This window comes from Quercus lobata, chromosome 9 (genome assembly GCF_001633185.2).
Source record: "Quercus lobata isolate SW786 chromosome 9, ValleyOak3.0 Primary Assembly, whole genome shotgun sequence".
NCBI classification, from domain to species: domain Eukaryota; kingdom Viridiplantae; phylum Streptophyta; class Magnoliopsida; order Fagales; family Fagaceae; genus Quercus; species Quercus lobata.
The window spans coordinates 46990250-47014171 of record NC_044912.1 but is presented as its reverse complement, the minus strand read 5'-3'; the positions used below and the strand labels follow the sequence as shown (position 1 = coordinate 47014171).

Genomic DNA, 23922 nt, shown 5'->3' with positions numbered 1-23922 from the left:
ATGAAATTTCAAGACTTGAAAGCTCCAAAAAAGCTATCAAAGTCAAGGACAAAATTGAAAATGACAAGGTTTCTCTCCCAACTAATTTAGAGGGAAATCCTTCACATTCCTCCTTTTATCTTTTTATTGGATATGGATTTTGAAAATCTAACTGCTAAATTGCATTTTCTTTATATTATTAATACACATGTAAAATTTCATTAAAATAATATGTTATTTACTATTCGATAAATAAACTTATTTTTTATGCATAATTTTATACCATAAAAACTTGAAATTTAAACATTTGATTGGTGACATAACTATTGATTTTTGGTATTTTTAAAAACTTGTCAGTATGGAGAATATAATAAAAATATGCAATCCTACAATTATATTTTCAAAATTTATAGTAAAAGGCTTAAATAAGTTGAGTACAAGTAAAAAATGAATCTGTATATAAAATTTGAGGTCAACTTGATATGACCCAAGAAAAGCATTAACCATATCTACACTATACCGTCCATAAAAAATAAAAATAAAAATCAGGTAGCAATTGAGATTTTTTGTAATAACTTATATAGCCCAATTCGATGTAATAGATAATTGACGTGGGATTCAACACAAGTCCACACACCACACGTTTAATTCAATCCACATAATATGGGGTAATAAACATTCGACAACATAGCAAGGCCGTTCCCAGTTCCATCTGCAAAGTTTTGGCAACGTTGAGAAAATGGGCATTTGTAGGAACACAGGGACGAAGTCGATTTTGACACAATTAATTATTTGGGTAAAAAATACATGACTTTATATTTACTAGATAGACAGAGAAATTGAGTTGCAAACACAGCCATTTCTGGAAATAAGAAAACTTTTTTGATATATATATATATATATATATATTATACTTTTGAAAACAGCTTATTTAACTAAAACTGAATTTTTTTTACTAAAAGTACTATAGATAAAACTAAAAGTTAGTTGAAATAGTATAGTGAGACCCATAAATAGTACTAAAAATAAGCTGAATAGTAACAAAAATAAGGTAAATAATAAAAAAAACATGCTTTTTCAGCCAATGCCAAACGCAACCAAAGTTGAAAATTAGCCACCTTTTAAAATCAAATTGAATTTACAATTCCATCATTTTATCCAAAAAAATGACAATTGTGATTGTTGGATAAAGAGTTTAAATCCCTTGTCAACTTCCATGTAAATAAAATTCTTTCATCTAAGCACACAATTAATCTAGCTCGATCGACAACTCTACCTTCTCTACATATTTGGAGACTGAAGAAAGTGGTACTAGAGAGGTTGAATAGTTGAAGGACTTTTCTTCTCACTTGCCCTGAAGTTCATTTCATTTAAAACCTATCCCAATCACAGAATTGAGGAAATGAAAAGTAGTTATTTTCTTTATTACCTTGCACTTGAATTGAATGAAACAGGTAGAAATTCCATATCGTATAATTACATATTACGTCTCATATACCGTGACACATTATCGTGACATGGAAACATAAGAACAGGCAGCAGGGCAGGAAATAAATTAGAAAGGCCACATGAAGAATTTTATATAAAATAGCAACAAAAATTGGCTGACATAGCTTCATTTAGTGTGACCTAATCTCATAAGAACCTATTATTCAACAACCTTTACTTTTATTCTTTTGTAAGTTCACAATGGGTGAAGCCTATAAACCTAGGATCCCCAACAACATATCTAGGAGAAAATGGGCAAATGCCCCTTTCAAAAAAAAATCCAGCATTTTGCCCTCTTTCTCAAACTAATTAGGAAAATACCTCTCTTTGGAAACTCAATTTTCTCAAAATCGAGTTATAAAAAAAAAAAATTTTAGAGCCCTATAGTGGCGTTTTGTAACTTGATCTCCATGAAGTCGAGTTACATGCAATTTTTTTTCTTTTTTTTTACCTATAACTTGAGTTCAAGGAGCTCGAGTTATAAAACGCCACTATATAACCTTAAAACGTTACTATAGGCTCCTTAAAAACGCCACTATAGCACTTAACTTGATTTTGAGAAAATCGAATTTCAAAAGAAGAGCACTTCCCTAATTAGTTTGAAAAATTGGGCAAAATGCTGGATTGTTTTTTTAAAAAGGGCAAAGGCCAATTTTTTCCGCATATCTATTTGACATGTTTTCAGACATTATACCATATCAATTCAACAAGCATTACCTTGCAATGATCCTTTCTTATTTATTTTAATAAGTAGCTTACCTTAATAGCATGAACTTGCTTTGTAAAGCTAATCCATAATTAGTTTACAATTTACTCGACTAATACATCATCCTGTAAATGCTACAGAAGTTTTCATTTAACCAGTTGGTTAGCTGCGCAGTCATAAAAAAGTATTTGTTTGGGGGGGGGGGGGGGTGTTCTATAACTTTTCAATCATTTAGACCAGACAAAGAGGCACTGCACTGTAAGAAACCTGCAGATATGTTCAGGACATTTTGTTCAAGATAATAACTAAAGCTAGAATACAAAAACAAGAAACAAGCATGTTAAACGGAAACATGATGACTGATAGAAGCACAGAAAACATGGAAATTGAGCATCAACCACTGGCATATATGACTTGCACACAGGACATCAATATTTACTATGCTTCTGTGATGGAGTACCATTCAACTGCCCCAGAAAAACATGCTAATTTACCCATGAAATGAACCAGATGAAAAGATGTTCCAATTTTTTTTCTGATTGGCACACATTTTGTCAACAACATCAGCCATGAACAGCAAAGGGTGCATGATCAGTTGTCCCAGGATTTCCCAACACCATATCAGCAACCATTTCAGCAGTCCCCAAAGCCTGCAAATTGGACCAAGTAATGAATGGTTCTTATCTTACTTTCTCACATAATGGAAACGGCAATAGTATAACTTTTAACACATGATTAAAAGTTAACTACCCAGAGAGAGAGAGAGTGAAAATTACCAATGAAAGTCCTTCTCCTTCATGCCCAGTTGCAAGGAACACATTTGGCAAGCCAGGCACCGAGCCAATTATTGGCTTCCCATCAAACACTGGACAGTAATATGTTATGTCATTTCAAACCCTCAAAACTCAAATATTTTAAATACATTTTCTGTTTGGCAAGGATTTGAGGAATATTTGGGACTCGCTGTTAGGCCATAACCCTATTCTCACTTTTCTGCCCTTACTAAAACATGAAAGGGGCAAATCTCGTAATTTTGGAAAAAACTCCCCAGCCCGCGTCCATATATGATTAATGGTGGACTCATCGACTTCAGAGCTGAACCCTACAAATTGGTGGCTGCTTCCTGAAAATACAGAAAATGGATTGATGGTTAGTGATGATATATATGGATTTTCCCAAAGGATAATAGAGGAAGTAAATTGGGGTGAGGGTGGACATTGGAGGTTAGACAAGCATTATTCCAAGAACCAACAATATATATTGCAGACCCATATATTTCTGAAGAGAGATTTGAAGAGATAAAGCAGGACTGCTATATTTACATTTGATACATACTTCTAGTTTAGGTCCACTAAATGAATGTGGTAGCAACTTGTCATAAAATCACCATCAGGCTTCATCAGGCTCAATTACCCTTCTTATATGAAGGGTGTAAAAGCATCAATTTTAAAGCTCACAACTGTGAAAGCCTTTGTCCATTGCTAAAATAAAGAACATGAGAAAATGATAGTAAAGAAATTGAGCAGAAACGTACAGGTAAATGTTATTTCACTAAATTATACTAATGAAGCATTGTGATTTTAAACTCAAAGAAACTTTTACTAAAGCTTTGGTAATGTAGATTCAGAATCAACATGGACAACTATATATATATATATATATATGTATATCCAGAATAGTAAGGTAATGAACTAAAGATCACATTCTCAAGTACAAGGTGGTGACCCTATCATGCGGATCAAAGGAAAGGTGGCTCTCAAATAAAATATAGGAAATTAACACAACTCGTGTATAAGGCCAAAACACATAAAGAGAATATCAAGGAAATAGAATCAATCACTCCAACAATGAAATAGAATCATTACTAAAGATCACTTTACGTTTAAATGGTACTTTCTTCCCATGTGTTTATGCTCTCCCTTGTTTCAAGGACTTGGATACACATGTCAGGCTTACATGCATTCCTATATGCATATTTGCTAAGGGTTTATATTCATCTAATTTCAAATCCTTCCGCGACGCCCCGGGGGGTGGGGGGGGGGGAGGGGGAGGAAGAGAGAGAGAACTAAGAAAAAAAACTCATTTATATACCTTCACTTTTTGCTTCTACTATAAAGCTCAGATGCAGATATACATGTAAGTTTCTTCACATAGATATTTTAAAGTAACAAAATGTGTTAACATACCCATGTCATGTCAAACTACTCCATATGTTTTGAAGAATCCAAGCAAGTTGGCTTCTATCTTATCACAATATTATAGCAGAGAACATACAAAAAGCATGACTGGTAGGCAGCCATATCCCCCCACCCCCCCCCCCCCCCCCCCAGCCCCTTTTTTTGTTGAGAGAGACTGATTTCCGGAGTCAAACCCACAACCTGTCATTTTTGGTGGTAGGAACTTGCCATTGCACCAAGGCCCAACCTTTGTCCCAAAAATTTTCAAGGGGGGGGGGGGGGGGGGGGAACAACGGCTTCAGCAGAGTCCTTACTAAAAGCATTTTTCTTGACTCCTCTCAAAAGTTTACCCCTTCAATAGGAGTAATTCCAAGTGGAATTTTTTATGGGTTGGGGATGAAAGCTTCCTCCGTCTTTCTGTTCTCCATCCTTCTTACCACAAAAGAAATGAGTAAAGCAAATGAAGAATTCTGTTAATATGCATGCTTTCCCTCCCATTTTTCTAATCAAGTGCAGGAACAATACATATTTGGCAGAAAAAAATAAAATAATTTAAGATATGCAAGAATAAGTCAGTTCACATTGTAGACTTACCTTTCGAGGCTTTATAGGGAGATCCAACAAAATATCTGAGTCTCTAAGCAGGTCATGCATCAAAGATCCACTCCAACTACCAGCTGCAACTACAATTGCCTTACTGTACAAGGTATTTTTGGAGGTCTGGACACCTTCAACCTCCCAACTGCTTCCAGATCTGAGTATGCAAAAATTATTATAGTTAACCTGTCAACCAATATCATCTTCAAAATGCAATTTCCACTCCTGTGCAGTGGTTTCATATAACTAACGTATAGTTTAGCAGAAAAAAGATGACTACAAACCTTAATAGACATTTCACGGGGTCATTATAGAACTCTGCATATCTTCCTTTCAATGCAAAATGTCTGTTAGCCTACATATTATCCATGTTTACCTATCTCAATTACACTCCATAATAGGGCAGACAATTTAGTGTGGAGAAAAAATGGAAAATGCTAATTGGTTACAAATTACAGAAAAGTAACTTACCTGTTCAATGAATGAGGCAGTACATTGAGCATCGAACTGGCAGGTACAAAGGCAGCTCCACCATCTTCCCCAACCGCAAGTTCAGGCTCCTCTAAAAGCAAATCACTGCTGTACAAGCACTCCGCTCGTAACCCAGCTTCAGATAGCTGCTTCACCCTCCTTTTTAACATGTCCAGCTCTTCAGTGGTCCTGCCAACCAACAAGCTTCCTGTAGATTTGAATACCATACCTTTTTTTTAATATATATATATATATTTTTTTTTTTTTGAAAAAAAAAAAAGGCACCACTTATACTTTTAGCCCTGAGTAACATTGAGTCAATACTTAACATAAGCTCCTTATGGACATTATTAAATGTCAATGTGTTTATAAGCTAAATTAAAAAGAAAATGGGTCTACCTTGGGAATGAGTAACTTTGAATCAGAGTGCTGAACCTGATTGCCATCTCTTGAAATGACTTAAGGAGAAACATAAGGCAGCCAGTTTCAAGAAATTTGTACCTATATTTATGCTGAAATAAATAAAGCTTTTAGTATATTTATTATGCATCAAGAAGTAAATTTTAATTTAAATATTTTATTTCTTGATTGTGATATTAAAAAAACACCCTGCCATGAAGCAATTAAGGTTTATGACAAAGCCAGAGTGACCGTGGCCAAAGATAGCCAAGATATTTACAATTTCTTATGAGTTTTCAATACCTACAGCAGCAAAGTGATGTCTGCTTAAGGAATTCCCAATGTTCTTACTTCTTAGTAAGCACAAAAATAAGCAAGTAATTAAGGACATTTTTTGGTGTAGAAATCTAAACTCTCTCTGCATTCTACCTAACTTTTTTTGTTATTCTGAGGCTGTTTGTTAACTGCAGTGTTCTGTTCACTCTAATCCCTCATCACTCAACTCCTAATCCTAATCCAAGCTCTCAAGTACCCCTTCATAAATCCTGCGAATATAGCATAGTTTATCAGCATAAGAGGCTGTCCCGCCTTTCTTAGTGTCTATGCTGCATCAAATTTGGGCATTGGTCCCATCTTCAACATGGAGGATGTTACTGCATGTAATGGTGCCTGTAAGCTGTAACAATAATTCATTCCACTCATTAGCTCCACATCTGCCACAAATTTTAAAGAACTCTCAACCCATTGAAGATGTGTTGCGCAATCAAATTGGTTCTACTAAAGATTGAGACAGTCGGAAATTTATTGCGAACTGGGAAGGTCACCCTAGAATCAGATAGCATCATAGCACTTGGATAGTAGAAGAAGAATTTCAAAGAGTCAATCCAGGGAAACATGTATGAGAAGTACCTTGCCCTTCAGTTGCCAGGTTCGAGTGCCATCAACCCTGAGAGACATTATAGGGTAGCAACGAGACCTATACAAGTATTGTTACAAGTTTATAAAACAAGAATATCTGTTTTGATATGACATAGAACAGAAGAGGGATTGAATCGGAAACTTGAATAGGACTGGATTTAGATGCATTTTGTAGTTTTATGGAACAGGGGGCATTTTTTAAAATAAAATTTTTAAGAAAGATGGACTGCTTAGTCAGCAGCTTGTTTATGTTGCAGGTAATTAGACGTAAGGTACTTCACCATGAAGCAATCTGGTATGATTTAAACAAGAAGAACTTCAAAATAAGTGACCTCGTTAGTATGCTGGGCTGCAATTTTAGAAGAAATTGTAGCCATAGCTGGATTGTGTGTGTGAGATGCCATGCTTCCTCTTGTGGTGAGACTGCACAAGAATGTAGCATAAGAAGTGAGACTTCTTGTTCTGGTGAAATGTTACGTCTTGAACAGTCTCTGCCATTGCATCTAACTTTTGTTCTGTTATTCTGCTACCATTTGTAGACTTGAACCCTCTCCTATTCAATCTAACCCCATGTCACTCAAGTCCTAACCCAATCTCACCACTAGCTCGTCACTGCTAGAGCATGGTTTATTACTATAAGAGGTTATCTAACATCCTTCAGGGTGTCCACCCTGCATCAGTTCCATGTATATACTTTGTTTTGATGAACATATAAGTAATTTTTACACCAAGCTTTAGAACTACTAGACTGACATGACAAGATGAAAGGAAAATTTAAATACTACTAAACATTATAGTATGTATGATCAGCGGTTTTTAAGCACAATGACCACCAGACAGAGTTAGAATTAATTATTCCAAAATGACTGCATAGAAAGGCTTGACTGAATTTTATGAAAATTAAACTTTCATAAAATTATATAAATAATTTAAACTCATTAAATTTTTTTTTTTTTTTTTTGATAGATAAGAAAAATACCCTATTAAAGAAATGAAGTAGGCAAAGAAAATATGTACAAGCAGCAAAAAGAAAACAGAAAATTATGTACATGAAGAAAAGGAATCTAAAAACAGCGGACTCATTACATTGAGAAAACAACAGTTAAGAAAAGCAAATCCATATATTTTTATCTGATCAAGGAAGGTCCGAAAGGGCATAGTTTGATTACCTGTCTTCTTCCAACCCATCACTTCTAGAGGATTCAAACCTTGATCACGTATGCTTTCCACCAACATCTGCCACAGTTTGTAGCTTCTAATTTCAAGCTCCCATTTATCACTTCCAGGTGTTTTGTGTACCATCCATATATAACCCTGTCCTAGAACAAGCTCAAATGCCATACCAAAGGTGAAGATATCCTAAAATCAATCAGATTTCAGGAAAAAAAGGGGGGGGGGGGTAGAAGGAAAAATGCACATGCACACACTCAATAGAATAATTTCTTCAAATTTTCAAACCACCACAGAATTAATTCATACAATCCAGATGAACCAAAGTAATGAAAAACTGAGAATGAGTTTATCATCCAATCCATATTTACTTTGCCAACCACTACTAATGCTCACTAACTTATAAGTTTAATTGACTAAAAGAAGTTTACCACAACGGTGGCCGAACTAGAAGGCAGGGCTTTTCCAATATTGTAATTATCCAATGGAAGAAGACATTATTCAATGGAACTGTAAGAGAGTTTGGCAATGTCAATCGTCAAAAGAAAGAATTACTGGGGGCTTTAGATTTATTAGATGCTAAGGAGGGGGATCTTGGACTCTATAAGGCAAAGATCATTGAGAGAAATGTAGTGAGGTCTCAAGTAAAGCATCTTCTTTCTCTAGAGGAGATCTCATAGAAACAGAAATCGAGGATGTTGTGTATCAAGGAGGGTGATAATAATACTAAGTTCTTCCATAAGGTGGCTAATTCCCATAGAAGGTATAATCATCTGCGTTTTTTAGAAGTGGATGAGGTGATTTATGAGGAGGGAGTAGAAGTGGCTGCTCAGGTTGTTTAATTTTATAAAACTTTCCATTAGGAGTCAAAATAGTGGAGGCCTTTTGTGGAAGGTCTAGAGTTTGCCCAAATTAGGGGGATGGAGAGGGGCTTGCTAGAAAGGAGGTTTGAGAAGGAGAAGATTCTATCAGTTGTCACAAAACTGGAAGGGGATAAATGGCTTCTCTATGGCATTTTTCAAGTTGTGAAAAGAGATATTTTAGCAGTTTTTGAAGAGTTTTTATCAATACTATAAGTTTGAAAAATCTCTTAATGATACCTTTATAGTCTTAATTCCTAAGAAGAATGATGCCTCTAATATTCGAGATTTCAGACCTATTAGCTTGGTAGGGAGCATTTATAAGATCTTGGCCAAGGTTTTGGTAAATCGTTTGAAAGTGGTGCTAGATAAGTTGATACCTAAATATCAGAATAGTTTTGTGGGAGGCAGACAAATCCTTAACTCAATTTTTATTGCCAATGAGTCTGTCAACAATCCAGTGAAGAGTAAGATTTCGGGGGTGATTTGTAAGCTTGGGGAGGAATAGGGCAGGGTGGACCTCCAAGCTAGGAAGGGGTGTTCATGGTTGTTCATGGGTGTGGTTTGTGGAGAAGTATCCCGATGGGTTGGAAAACTTTTAGCAAAAACGTCCAATTTAAAGTTAGGGATGGGAATATAGTGAAATTTTGGATAGACCGGTGGTGTGGGGATCTTCCTCTCCATTTGGCTTTTCTAGTCTTGTACAATTTTTCTACTAACATAGCGGCCTCTATAGACTCTTCTTTGATATGGCAAGGAGCAGGGGACAGAAGAAGTTGGGATGTTCGTTTCATTTGAGGTCCTAATGATTGAGAGGTGGATGATTTCTTTCATTTCTTGGCATTCAATTTACCTTCAACGAATGATGGTGATCGTATGAGATGGAAGTTGAAAAGGAATGGGGATTTCACTATTTGTTCGTTTTATCATAAGTTACGTGGTTCTTCTTCCATTGTTTTTCCCTAGAAAGGTATTTGGAAGGTTAAGACACTTTGGCGTGTCTCTTTCTTTATTTGGACAATTGCATAGGATAGGATTCTCACGGGCGATAACTTGCAGAATAAGGGCTTTGATTTCATTGACTGGTGCATCATGTGTCGTTCTTGTGGGGGAGAGAGTGGATCATTTATTATTACATTGTGGAAAGACTCATCAGTTATGAAGTTTTGTCTTTAGAACTTTTGGGATTTTGTGGGTTCTCTCAAGATTGGTGGATGATTTCCTCTTTGATTGGTGGAATTGGTTGGGGAAGTACTCATCTAAAATTTGGAATTTAATTCCGTTGTGTTTGATGTGGTGTATTTGGAGGGAACGCAATCGGTGGACTTTTGAGGACTTAGATAGATCCGATGACCAATTGCTTGCTCTTTTTACTAGTTCCCTTTATGATTGGTCTACGGCTTGCGGACTCACATTTAGTGATTCTCTTCTTTTGTTCCTTAGCTCTCTCTTTCTTTGTAATTAACTTCTATTTTCTGCTTTTGCTTTTCTCTCTCTTTTTGTAACCTTTGATATGCTCTGTGCTCCTTTGCATATAGCAGTTTTTTGAATATGCATCTTTCTTACCTAAAATATATATATTGTAATTAGCTTTATAGTTCACAAAACCTAATAAAATATAATTATATCATACACTTAGAATCATTTTTCTACATTTTCTTCCAAACAAATTATCCATTATTTTACCTATCAAAAAAAAAAAAAAAAATCTATATTGAACTCATACATATTTGATATGCTAAACAAGACCTACTTATTAATAATTTTTTATATTTGATTGTGTCATTGACATGATTAGTTTTTTTCTAAGGAACCAAAGGTCTGTCCGGCTCTATTGAGCTGAAAAGCTCCTTAAGCAAAAAATGAGGATATCTTGCAACCCACTAAAAATTAGCTTTAAGGGGTCCTTGAAATTGAAAACAACTTTAAGACTAAAGCTGAAATTTGGAGCTTTAGGGAAAAACTCTACAATTCATTGTTCAACTTCACAAATCCAAACCCTTAAAGCCAGTGCCGGCTCAAGGCCTAGGCCTAAGGCCCCACAACAAATAAAAAATTTCTCTACTAAAAAAAGGCCCCATCTCCTTTAGTAAAAGGCCCAAAATTTTATAAAAATATAATATTTTTTAAATAATTGGTACTTATTTTTAAGAGTGATGCTAAAAATACCACAAATTTTATTATAGTCTTTATAGATTTATCTGATATATCACCAATCACATAAAAAAATAATTCAAATACAAATAAATTAAGTTGTTGAAATTCATCAATTACATCATAATCACATTTATTGTGACATTTTGTTGTATTTTTCTTTTTCATTTCTAACAAGGCTTTTAAAATAGGAGACCAATAAAAATTTAACCCAATTGAAACCATAAGATGTTTCAAAAAAAATGCTACAAATGTGATAAATCACCAATGATGACTAATCTCCTACTAAGTCACACACCAAATAATATCTATCTATCTCTTTCTCTTAAAAAGAATATATAAAATTAAAATTTAGATTATAACTGTACTTAACTATGCATAGTCATATATCCAAGTTAAACTAAGTTCCTTTTGATTCAACTATAATATTCAATCTTCTATTTGAAATTAACCTTAGTTTAGCTAGTATTATTCATCAATTTCTGTATTGACATCAAATTATTCTTAATTTAATTAGTATTATATAATTTTATTTAATTAATGTTTACATATAAAAAAGCCCCATATAAAATTTTTGCCTTAGGCCCCAAATTTTGTTGGGTCGGCTTTGCTTAAAGCACTATTCATTATCATTCGCCAAACTCAAAAACCTAAAGAGCTTTTCAGTTAAAGCTCTACTTCCTATAGCAACTGCCAAACAGGCACTAATTCTGGGACTTTTTTTTTCCCTTAACCTCATTAATTCTTCTCTCTCTTTCTAACCCTTTTCCCCCTTGTTTTTAACATATTAGTAGAAGAAATAGAAATGCACTCTACACAAGAAGACCAAAAATAGTACTCCATTCGTCCCCATTTAAGTCTAGGTTCATAAAGTTTTCATAAATTTTTTTTCACAATTATTGAGGTGACATAATTTAATTAGTACTAATAAAGTTACTGTTAGTGGTGAAGCTATGTGAAAATAAGGTTATTCTAATCACAATTTGCAATGTCAATAGTTGTGAAAACGGTTGTATTGTTGGTCCCTATATTTTATTTTCAGCCTAGAAATCCATCCTATATTGTATTGTTGGTCTTCTATTTTATTTTGTGATGTCCCAAAATGTGATCTTTTTAAAACGCAGTAGACACATTTATTTTAGGAGAATCCTAAAGGTATTACCAATTTGATTTCCTCTACAGTACAACAAAAACTCATAATATTTTCATAACAACAAGTAGGAGTGCTCAAAATAAAATGATATAAACTAAAAAAAAATTATGTAAGAACCCACTACAACTTAAAACAAGATTATTATGAAAATGTTGTGAGATTTTGTTGTGCCTATTCTTCCTCTACCAATTTTGCTACAAAAGGTTTACAAACTAACATGACATTTGGAGTCAATTTGGAAACAATTTATTTAACTGAAACTGAAAACATTTTGCTGAAAGTAATGTAAATAAATCTAAAAGTTAGCTGAAATAACTCATAAATAGTATCAAAAAGTACAATAGAATTCATGAATAGTAGCAAAAATAAGCTAAATAGTAAAAGAAACTGCATTTTCTTAGCACATCCCAAACAGAACCTTAATGTGATTAGCGTCACATCAACAACTTAATCAGCAATCTTCCATAAAAATAAAAAATAAAAATTTAAAAAAATCCTTAATCAACATTCTTCTTAATTACTTTTTTGTATTGTGTTTAAATTTTGACACATCAATTTATAAAATTTATATAATAAAAGAGTAATGATAATCACACACTTCCTATTACACACAGTCACATTCACTAAAAAATGGTGTTTTTAAGGTGTGTATGGCTGTTTGGTTGTGTTGTTTAAACAACAGTTTTTATTGTTTAAACAACCTAATACTTACTTCCACAACACTTTTTTACCCCAAGTATTTTCACAACATTTAAATAACGTTACTACTTACTAGACCAACGTCATCAAACGGATAGGGTGTTTGGTAGAGGACTTTGAGTAACGTTGTTTGAGTGTTTTTGATATATGTTTGGGTGAAAAAATATGGAAAAAAATGTGTAATATTGTTTAAAATGCTTAAAAATGTGTTCAAACACACTTACCAAACATGGAATAGTGAAATTGTAAAAATCTTTAAAATTTATAGCATCCCTATCTTCACTTTTTAATTAAATTTGAACAGTCAATATCTATTTTCATTAGTTTTGTTTGAACTCAAATTAAAGTCGGCTAACTTTAGAAACTTCTACTACCTTTTCTAAACAAAGACTGACAAAGGAGCAGTTTGTACTTTGCATTGCACTTTCATTTTTTTTCTCGGGAAACAAACAGAGAGCACAAGATCCAACTGACAGAGAATGTTACCTGCTCCAGTAGCACCTGAACAAGGTACGGCCTTGTCGACCACTGCGAAGGAAAGATCCGACCCGATTAAAAATTGTCGGGCTATGGTCAACCCGATTATCCCAGCTCCGATTATCACCACATCGAAAGAACGAGACTCCGCGGATATGGGGCACGACCCGGAGAATGAAACGGGTTCGGGTCGGGTTGTGATTCATGTGGCCTTGGATGCCAATTTGGAACCCAAAAAGAAGCTTATTTTGGTACCAAATAGTCTGTTTGAATATGAGACGACGCCGTTTGATAGAGAGATTGGATTTGGGTTTGGGCAGCAGAAGAATCTTCTGAGAAGATGGATGAGGCTGAATAAGCCATTTTTTTTCTGTGTTTTTTGGTAGGAAGTGAGAGTGAAGGATGGAAAGAAGGTAGTAAACAAACGTTGAATTTTGTAGGAGTGGCAAATTATTTTTCAATTTTTTTGGACACATTTGATTTGATGGGGGATTATTTTTAACAAATCAAACCCCTTTTTTTTTTTTTTTTTAATATTCCTTTGAATTATTATAATGGGAAAATTTTCAATTACATTGTGGCCGCACAAGAAAAAAAGTGCTGAAAAGTTTTACACATTTGAAAAAGAAAAAAAAAGAATAAAAAAAAGGTATAATCTCTCTCTCTATATATATATATGAAAAGGATTCATAAAATTAGTTATGATTTCAAAAAATGTCAAAAAAATTTATTTTGGAAGGGAATTCACTTAATGTGGTTCGTGCCCTTCAAGGTTTGTCGCTTCCATAAGTTTCGGTGATGTCTATCATTTATGGGATTCAAAGCTCTTGTAATGATGTTAGGAAAGTGCTGTTTCCTCATGTATGTAGACAAGGAAATAGACCTGCCCATATCTTGGCAAAACATGCTATCAGTATTGTTGACTTTAAGGTTTGGATGGAAGAAAATCCTTATTTTTTGGAACAAGCTCTCCATCGTGATGTAACATTTTCTTTTATTTAATACAAGTCTTCAAGTTATCTATAAAAAAAAAAATGTCAAAAATATTTCTAATCTAATCACTATATATTAAAAGAATTCAAAAAATTAGATATGGTTTTAAAAAATGTCAAAAATAACTCTAATCTAATTAAATAATCCTTATTCTTAAAAATTAAAAAATATGGTTAAAATTGTAATTCAACAAATTATAAAAAAAAATACTAGAAAAACTTTTTTTTTCTAAAAATTAACACTCTCTCTATTTAAATATATCTCACGCAAGTTTAATACATTTAAAAAAAAAAAAAAAAAAAAAAAACTAGCACATATTAAACCTAGCAGTTTACTTCATATCAAATTCTAAATTTTAGTTTATTAAAAAAATCCTTTTTGTGTAACCTCACTAACAATAAATAAATTCAAATTGAAAAATTATATTAAACTCAAAAAAAAAAAAAAAAAAAGAGCGCATCATTGCACATGCGAAACACATGTGATGAGACTATATTTATAATTAAAGAAAAAATATGTACAATATTTATCACTTTTTTGTGTATTTTGTAATATATTTTATAGTGTATTTTACAAAGTAAATTTACATTACATGTACAATGTAAATATATTAAAGTTTTATTATAGTTTATACCTAAAGATTAGTCTGTTTTCTTTTTCGTCCTTATAATTTTATCTTCTTTTCAGTTGAATCTTTCAATTTTTAACTCTTAACTCTATTCAAATGTAATTTTTCTGTCCACTTTTAGCTTCTAACTCTTTGCCAAGTTTGGTCGAGTTCATGTATGTTTGACCAAATCTTAACCAAGTCTAATTGAAAAATAAAATTGTCTGATATATTTTTCAATTCCTTTCAAAATGAGCGGTTGATTGTGAAAATCAAATGTAAACCAAATGAGATATTGCAAAGCCTGTTTGGTTAGCTAAAAAAAAGTACAATTTTTTGTTTTTGTTTTTAGTTTATAGTGGGTCCCATTACAAAAAAGGGTTTGATTTTAGCATTTGTATTTAGTTTTCATTTCTAGTATCCTAAAAGTTGGATTTGAATACAAAAAATAAATGCAACTTTTCAGCGTTTTCGTTTTCTATAAATACGAATACAGTGGCATATTTGTAAATATTGTGAAACAAAAAGTTACTTTTTTTAGTGATGTGAGAAGTGTGAATGAGATTTAAAAAAAAAAAAAAAAAAAATAGAAAACAACATCTAAACCCGGGTATGATGTATTCTATACTCAAATTATATATTCAAAACTACTTATTACCAAATACTACTAAATGTAAAAATAGGTGTTTTTTTTTTTTCTTTATTAATGAAAAGTGGATACACCACTTTTTGAAACCATACAGCACCTTAAACTTTCACAAACTCATGGCCAATTTTGTCTAAATATAGGAAAGTTTAACTTAGGTTTGACTGTGGTCAGACTTTGGTCAAGCAATCTTGAAATTGTGCAAGCACGCTATATGTTTTTGAAAAAGTTCATGCTGTTGTCCCAATATTTCCAAAAATGTCTTATCTAGTAAATTACGAGCTCATAAGTCATAACATAATCTCGAGGCCATAACTTATGATCCAAACCTCCGATTAATGCAACTTTGCTACTGTTGAGAAGATAACTTTTTAAGGTATTCAACCACATATTGTTTTCAGAATTTAAAGAGCTAGAAGATCTTCAAAAAGCTTGGCAAAGTCAATAAAAATATTGACAAAGGCTAGTAGGGGTGTGCATGGGTCGGGTTGGATCAGGGTGAGGGGATTTTTTGACCCAACCTACCATGGTGGGTCAAAAAAATTCAACCTAACCTAACCCATCACATAAGTCCAACCCAACCCATATGGATTGGGTTGAACCCATAGGTTTGACAAATTTTTATTATTAAATTGAGTAGAAAAAAAATATAAATATTAATATGTTAAAAAAACCAAAAGATTAGTATCAATGTAACTCTTTAAAGGTGAACAACACTAATGACTAAACAACAATAGTAATTTATTAGGATTTGTGTGAACTAATTAGCTTTTATATAAGGTAGGAAGAACTGGTTATTTAAAAAAATTTATTAATTATATAATATTATATATATATATATTATTAAATTAGTATTAGTAGGAGGAACCGAGAAAATGCTGCTCTACAACTGTTTTTTTATATTATTAAATTAGTATTAGTAGGAGGAACCGAGGAAATGCTGCTCTACAGCTGTTTTTTTTTAATTATTAAATATATATATATATATATATATAAAAGTGCCCTATAGCTAATTTTTTTTTTTTTAAAATTATTATTAAATATATAATATATATTAAATATGGGTGGATCGGGTCGGGTTTAGCGGGTTTGTAATTTTATGACCCAAACCCAACCCGATCCATTATAAAAAAAATTTTGTAACTTCAACCCAACCCACCAAACCTTACAAACCGACCCAATCCGACGGGTCGGGGTTTGGCGGGTCGGTGGGTTTTCTGCACACCCCTAAAGGCTAGAATTATAGTGTGAGGCTCGCAAGAGCTCACTTGAGACTAGCATGAGCTCACATAACACAATTGGGGCTTCTTTTTTAATCACATTTATAGCCTAGTTTGATTTAGTCAACAATTGATATGAGACTCCTAGCCCAAATAACATACGCATTCCTACCAATCCGGCATAAACTGGGCATCACATGAGCAAAATTAAATTTTCACAACAAAAACAAGGGCAATCCTAGTTCTTGGTTTTTACTGCAAAGTTGTGTCGACACAAAGATAGGTGACTTTACTAATGTTGAGAAATGGGCATTTGCTGCAACACATAGATGAGATCAAGTTTGACACAATTAATGATTTGGGTGAAAAAGAAGAAGAAGCACATTTTTTTTTGAGAAAAGAAGAAGAAGCACATGATTATATATCTTCTAGGAAGAAAGAACTAGAGTAGCAACTCACAAGAGAGACATGACTTTATTTTTACTCGAGAGACAAAGAAATTGAGTCTGCACACAGCATTTTTCCTTAAAAAAAAGACACGGCATGGATTTGTATTTGGACAAAGTTTGCCCACAAACTCTCACAAAAAAATTAATATGATTAGATATTTTGAAAATATAATCATTAGATTAGATTATATGTTCTTATATTCTAAACATACATTTCAAATTTCATTCAAAGTAAATGTTATTTATTATTCGATCTATAGACTTATTTTTTATACATCTAAAACAATGTTTCTCCTTATTTTGAGGTAATACGTGTAACATAAGCAATTACTTACTCTTATTTTTTATTTCAAAAGAAACCCTTCAAATTCCTTCTATATAAAATTTGAAAATCTCTCTAAAAATATTCCCCCCCCCCCCCCTTTCTCTCTCCAAGATGGAAGAAGAAAACTCTCCATAGATACTAACAAAAAGGCCAAGTCCATAGTTTTGCCACGCCAACAGATGGATATGGTAGTGAAAGTTGTACTATGAGATTTTCTAGAAACAAGAAAACTATAAATATAAAAAAGAAATAAAATGAAAACTTAAAAATGTTATTATATTAAACGTTCACAATGAAATTTGTGACTAACTGGAAAAGAGTTTAAATCCTTTCATTTGACAATTTCTGTAAATAACAATTCCTTCGTCCAAACACATGGTTTAATCTAGCTAGACCAACAACTTTTAACTTCTCTACATATCTAGAAAATAAGAAAGTAAATGGCAGAACATTGGACTTTTCTTCTCACTTCCCTTCAAACTCTCTCTTTTCCTTCCAAATTTCTCCCAATCACAGCATTGAGAAAATAAATAGTAGTTCTCTTCTCTAAAACCTTGCTCTTGAATTGAATGTAACAGGTAGACATTCCATAATGGGTATGCAATCTCCCATACACATTATCAGATTATCAGGACATGGAAATATAACAGGCAGCAATGCAGAAAATACATTAAAAATGCCTCAGTACATAATGGAGAGATATATAAAATAGCAACAAAATTTAGCTGATATAGCTTCATTTGGTGTGAACTGATCTCATTTGAACCTGCTATTCAACAACCTTCACTTTCATTTACTTTTGTAAGTTCAAAACTGTGTGAAACCTGTAAACCTAGGACCTCACTTCCACATAGTGAATAAAGTTGATTTCAGAATTGACAAGAACAATTGTTTGTTCTTTGCCAGCAAGTTAAAGTAGCATCAATCTTTTGTCAATGTCAACTTCTAGTTCAAGAAATGGAATGCCACATCTCAAAGGTCATCAAAGTTAATAATAGAGTCACTATACCAGTAAACTTCCAACGGATTTGTTTCAGAATCACCTTGCCAGAGGCAATCAGGTTCTTCCAAAGCTTTATCCAAGGACCTTGCCAAATCTGCCTCCAATATACCTAACCTACAAACTTTCTTGTAAGTTCCATAATGTGCTGCTCTTAGGCCTTCTGAGACCATCTCGCCTAAAGATCCACAGATCTCTTTGCTATTTATTAAATCCATAAAAGTTTCTGACAAACCAGGTTTCCAGAAAACAACAATGGCACAGCTCTTATCTACTAACCGAACATCAAATTCTTTAGAGAAAACATCATGTGACCCTTGGAGCAAGCTTTTCAGCATTCCAGCAGTCATTCCACACTTAAATCCCCACAAGAAAACCAAATGCTCACAATTCACTTTTCTTGTATTGTTTGTCCAAACCCTGATGTCCTCATCAGTTGATTCTTGAGGGCTCAAGGAGCATGGAGTTAAAATGTTTGCATATTTTTCAAGAGCCGGAACCAAATTTTTGTTATCCGATTGGATGGGAGCAATTTTCAATATGGAACAAAGCTTCGCAAACAAATGAGAAATGCTTAGAACATTATGTCCATGAATCTTCCCTTCATTCACAGTATCTGATAAACATAAAAATGGTAAACAAAAGTTAGGTCTGCTCTGATGACCATGGCAGGTTACTGCCAATCTCACGAGCATGAGATTAAGGTCAAGTGACTTATGACTAGTAATTTGCCAAAAGATAATTTCAATTGGGCATGTAAATTTATGTTTATTTTTTAGGGGAATTACACTTTACCTTAGGGAGATTAGGTCAAGTGACTCAAGTGGATTATATTTCTTCCTTCACTATGCCAACCTTTTTTTATTCTTGGTAAGTATGTCAGGTGTTTTATAACCAGTAATGTAATGCAATGTGATGAGTGTGTTAGTGTGGAACTTTTCTTAAATATTTATGAGGCATGAATTTGGGTCATTGACACTCAGTCTCAGGTAAAATTATCTATGAGAGCACTGACAATGTAAGCATACTTGTAGTTTTGTTCATGTGTATGGGTGTGTGCATGTGTATGCATTTTATGTCTATTAATAAGAAAGAGTGACTGACCTTCATGCAGAATTTCCATATCGATGGGTGCAAAGAAATGATCTTTTAAGTAGGAAATAGCTGTAGGTATATTGGTAACTTTTCTCAAAGGGCCAATTTCCTTCATCAGTTGCTGGATATCAAGTACATGTGGAAAAACCAAGCGCAAGGTACACATGAACTCATCAAAATTAGGAGGTAAAGGGGCGAGGAACTTTGAATGAATAAATGTAAAATCTGCATAGAGCAACAAAATAACGTTAGATGAAAAATTAAGGAGAGCTAGTTGCGGGTACTAGAGTCTAAAGTTATCAGAAAATATTTATACAGAGATACACCATTAAGGGAATTGTGGGAGACAACAGGTTTCTGTGAAGCAGAAATCAAGTCGATCACCTCTCGAAATCCACGAACTTTTTTGTTTTGTTCCTCTTCAATATTTTGAAGCTCCTTCTGTAAATTTAAGCCACCATTACATCTTGTAAGGACCTTGATCATGCATGTAATAAGAAAAAAATTGATAGTTACTTGCTACCTGAAATAACACCTTGTCCTCTTTTGAACTTGTCAAAATGACACGAACTTCTTGGGTTGCTCCACCCTTTCCAGGGATTATTAAAGGAACAAGGTCATCAGAGAAATCTTCCAACATCTGTGGCCAAGCCAGAGAAATTGAATACATTTTATACACAGCACAAAATGGAAATCAAAATCCACTCTAATTATATCAACACCAAGGGAGAGGAACCTCTGCATCACCTCAACAAAAGGATATAAACTTTATTAGATCAATCTACCTCTATCACAAGCTGCACTTGACGTTCACTGCAAACATCTATATTAATGCATGGTCTTGATCCATGTTCTTCACTCCCTAAGACAAGTTTTCTTAGGGATCTCACTAGAGCCTCTGCAAATTAAACACCCCGAAGAACAAATTTGATCAAGAGTTACTACATACAGATATGATAATAGTACCAGCATTATCCTTACCATCCGTCTTTGAGCTTGTGTCTTTGCTGTCTTTGCATGCATTTCTCCAATACTTAACACGAGACTTAATCCTCTCAATGAATACTGCATCAGCAACACTAGGTTTAGAAGAAGATTTCACAACATGAGGGATGGGTGTTGGATTCCCTATCCGAACTCTAGCTGCGGACTCTTGTGCCCTAGATAAGTATGATATGCCTGTCACAATAAAAAGAACTCTCATTAATCTTAAAACATAAATAGCATACAATTTGTCTAGGATTACAATATCCTCAGTAAAGGGGGGCCCAAGAAAGTTGGTTCCTACAATTAGAAGGCCTAGTGAAATGGAAAAAAAAAAAAAATGAAGTAATCAACAATTGGTTGGAATTGTGAATTGCAGCCATGGGAAACAACGTTTTGGTGGAATTTCATTATCCGACCACAACCAGACCGGAAGAGGATGAATCTTGAGACAGGCCATTGTGATGGTTCCTCAATGGTTTAAGAGTAATAAGGTGGTAGGTAGAGATTTTCAGGAATCAATATATTCTACAGATCTCACTGGAAAGCTTTAAGCATATGCTAACAAAACAAAGACCATCACAAAATGAAAGTCAGCATCTCCCACTTGCTCCACTATCATTTGCTATACAATTCCACAGTTGAAGATAAAATTATTAGAAGAAATTATTGATAAACTATCACTTGTTTCAAAAGATTAAAATACTAAAAAATGATGATATTGATACTTTAACCATTATTCTAACACTCCCCCTAACATATAGATCTAGAATTCCCCATAATAAGTGCAGCCCAATATGTGAGATTTTAAACTTTTTAAATGTCAGGTAGAGTGAAGACACAATTCAAACTTGGGGCCACTTGCTTTGATTCGACGATAAACTACCACTCATCCCAAAAGTTTAAGCAATTAAAGAAATGATGCATTTAACCATTATACTAATATTGAAATAATGACCTTAACTTCATGAGGAATGATCCCAACTAATAATACTAACCCTTTGGTAGCTCTCCCATATCCTTAGGTTTCAATTTTTAGTCCTAAAATTTCACAAAAGAGATGGCTATTTTACACACAAGCAAAATCAGTGTGAGGAAATGGAATGATTAATCATAAGGCATACTTACCATCATATATGCAGGCATTAAAATCAAAACCTTCTTTAGCCATGGTTGTCAAATATGACGTTTGACATGAAAAGCTATAAGATGGCATCCCTATTTTCAGTTCATCCCTAGGGAACAAATGAAAGTTATATCTGCACCAAAACCAAGAAAAATACTGTCATTACTCAAGTCATGCGTATAAGAAGGCAGTTCAGAAGGGTATAAGAGGACAACTCTAAATCTGAAATTGCATTTTCTGAGAATTCTGTTTGATTGGTTGTTGTCTTTCTTTCTCCAACTTGTTAGAGTTTATTGATCGGTGTACTTATAGCGCTAAATTGCAATGTACATATTGTATAAATCTTGTGTACTTGGTGATTCCTTATTCCTAATAAAACTTATTACCTATTAAAAAAAAAAAGGCAGTTTAGTACTTACTATTTAGCATTTTTTTTTCCATAAATAAAATAAAATTTGAACATATAGCCTCCTCTCCATGATGATTGCTTTTTATTATCAGACCAAGACACCAATTGGTTCTAGTGTTGGCAAGATTCAAACCCACTTCTAATTTTAAAAAGAAAACTAATAAGTTTTTGTTTAATTTTACTCACATAGCTTAATTGGATATGAATTTGAGCATTTTGGCTTAATGGGTATGTTTGATTTCGTTAAAAGCTTTAGTTTTTAAGATTTTTAAGATTCTCACTTTGTGGGTCTGAAGTACAATGAAAGAAAATAACATTTTGATAGTCTACTTTCATAGTACGATCACATGCGACTTTACTTGAATTAACTCGAACTACATTTTAGTATTTAGTATGTAATCTAAATAAATTTTAACTTGTAACAAACATAAGGCGTGTAGTATTGAACACTGAGCAAAAGCAAAAGCAAAACAAGAGAGAGAGAGAGAGAGAAGTGGTAATAGTACTGACGGGTGAGCTCTGAGTTTGGAGGCGGAGGTAATAGAGAAGGGGCAGACGGCGAACTGGAGGAGCTGGAAGCGGTCGGCGGCGTGTCTGGACTTGGAGTAAGCCGTGTCGGGCGTGTCGAAGGGGAGGACACGGTGCCAAGGGGCGGACACGGCGCCAGTTCTTTGCAAGGACACGGCAATGAAATCGGACTCGGCGATGTGGGTTTTGAGATCAGAGAGAGTGTCGGCGAAGTTGGACTTGGTCACTTGTTTTACGGTCTTCCATTTGTTGGTGGTGTGGGTTTTTTGGCAGAGGAAGCGCCTCTGTAGCAGTTGGGGCAGAGGCGCCATGGCTTGAATGAATGTCACAACACTATTTGCCTTTTAAGCTTAGTTTTCTTTATCTTTTTTCTTTTTTTTTGTTTTATTTTTTAAAAATCAACACAATTATATTTCATCAAAACAACATAGCATACCATAACTTTTGCTGTTTATGTGGCAAATTGTGAGTGGCATAAAAAAAAGTGGCGGTTTATATGAAAATAATAGACAATTAATCATAATCTATTAAGTAGGATAGTTTGGATAAAAATTATGATTTTTTATTTGATATTAAAATTACTCATATTTATTTAAATATTATTCTAAATTCCACTTAGCATGATTTCATTAGTCATGATAGACCTTCTTCTTTCAATATATGGAAGATATGGATTTTTGAATTATTAGTCATGAATCATGATAGACAGTCTTATCTCTAATTTATTGAAGAGATGGATTTTTGAACTCAAACCTGTGACCTGTCGCTTTTAGTAGAAGGTACTTGTGCCATCACATCAATGCTCAATCTCTCATTTTAAATAATTAATATTAAAAATATATTATTTTTCCTAAAAGGAAGAGAACACAATCTATTATATTTACATTTTATTATAAGATTAAAGAAGAATTAAATATGGACTCACTAAACACACACTTGGGATGAGTTGAGAAATTATTCATTATTTTGGCAGCATAGCAAAGTAATACTTCTTTCTCTCGTATGATCATGGTCTCACTATTTACATTTATGTTAAAGATCCACTATTTTTGTGGGTGGAAAATGATTCCTCACCATACTCCTAAAGTTAAATACAAAGAGGCAAATAAGAGATGATAATTGACCCTCATGCGTGGTTAGTAGTTATAAATACATATATACAGTATTCGTAAATCCTTGCTATGCATGAGAACGTGCCTTTCTGTTTGTGGTAGACCATAATTAATTAACAAAAATCTAAATGTGATTGGGAAATTATAACAATCTTGACATTTTAATAAGAACACAATACA

The 23922-nt window shown here is 33.5% G+C and overlaps 1 protein-coding gene and 1 pseudogene across 1 annotated transcript; both read right to left on the bottom strand.

Moving 5' to 3' along the window:
* Nucleotides 1–2587: 2587 nt before the first annotated feature.
* Nucleotides 2588–8040, bottom strand: LOC115961876 (annotated as a pseudogene).
* A 9754-nt stretch (nucleotides 8041–17794) lies between these two features.
* On the bottom strand, nucleotides 17795–22973 carry LOC115960668 (poly(A)-specific ribonuclease PARN-like). The gene is made up of 8 exons (XM_031079628.1): nucleotides 22613–22973; nucleotides 21696–21826; nucleotides 20565–20762; nucleotides 20369–20481; nucleotides 20107–20223; nucleotides 19910–20024; nucleotides 19593–19808; nucleotides 17795–19104 (listed from the first exon to the last, which is right to left on the bottom strand). The coding sequence occupies exons 1-8, from the start codon at nucleotides 22939–22941 to the stop codon at nucleotides 18461–18463; spliced, it is 1863 nt and encodes a 620-aa protein (XP_030935488.1). The 5' UTR covers nucleotides 22942–22973; the 3' UTR covers nucleotides 17795–18460.
* Between the last annotated feature and the right edge of the window lie 949 nt (nucleotides 22974–23922).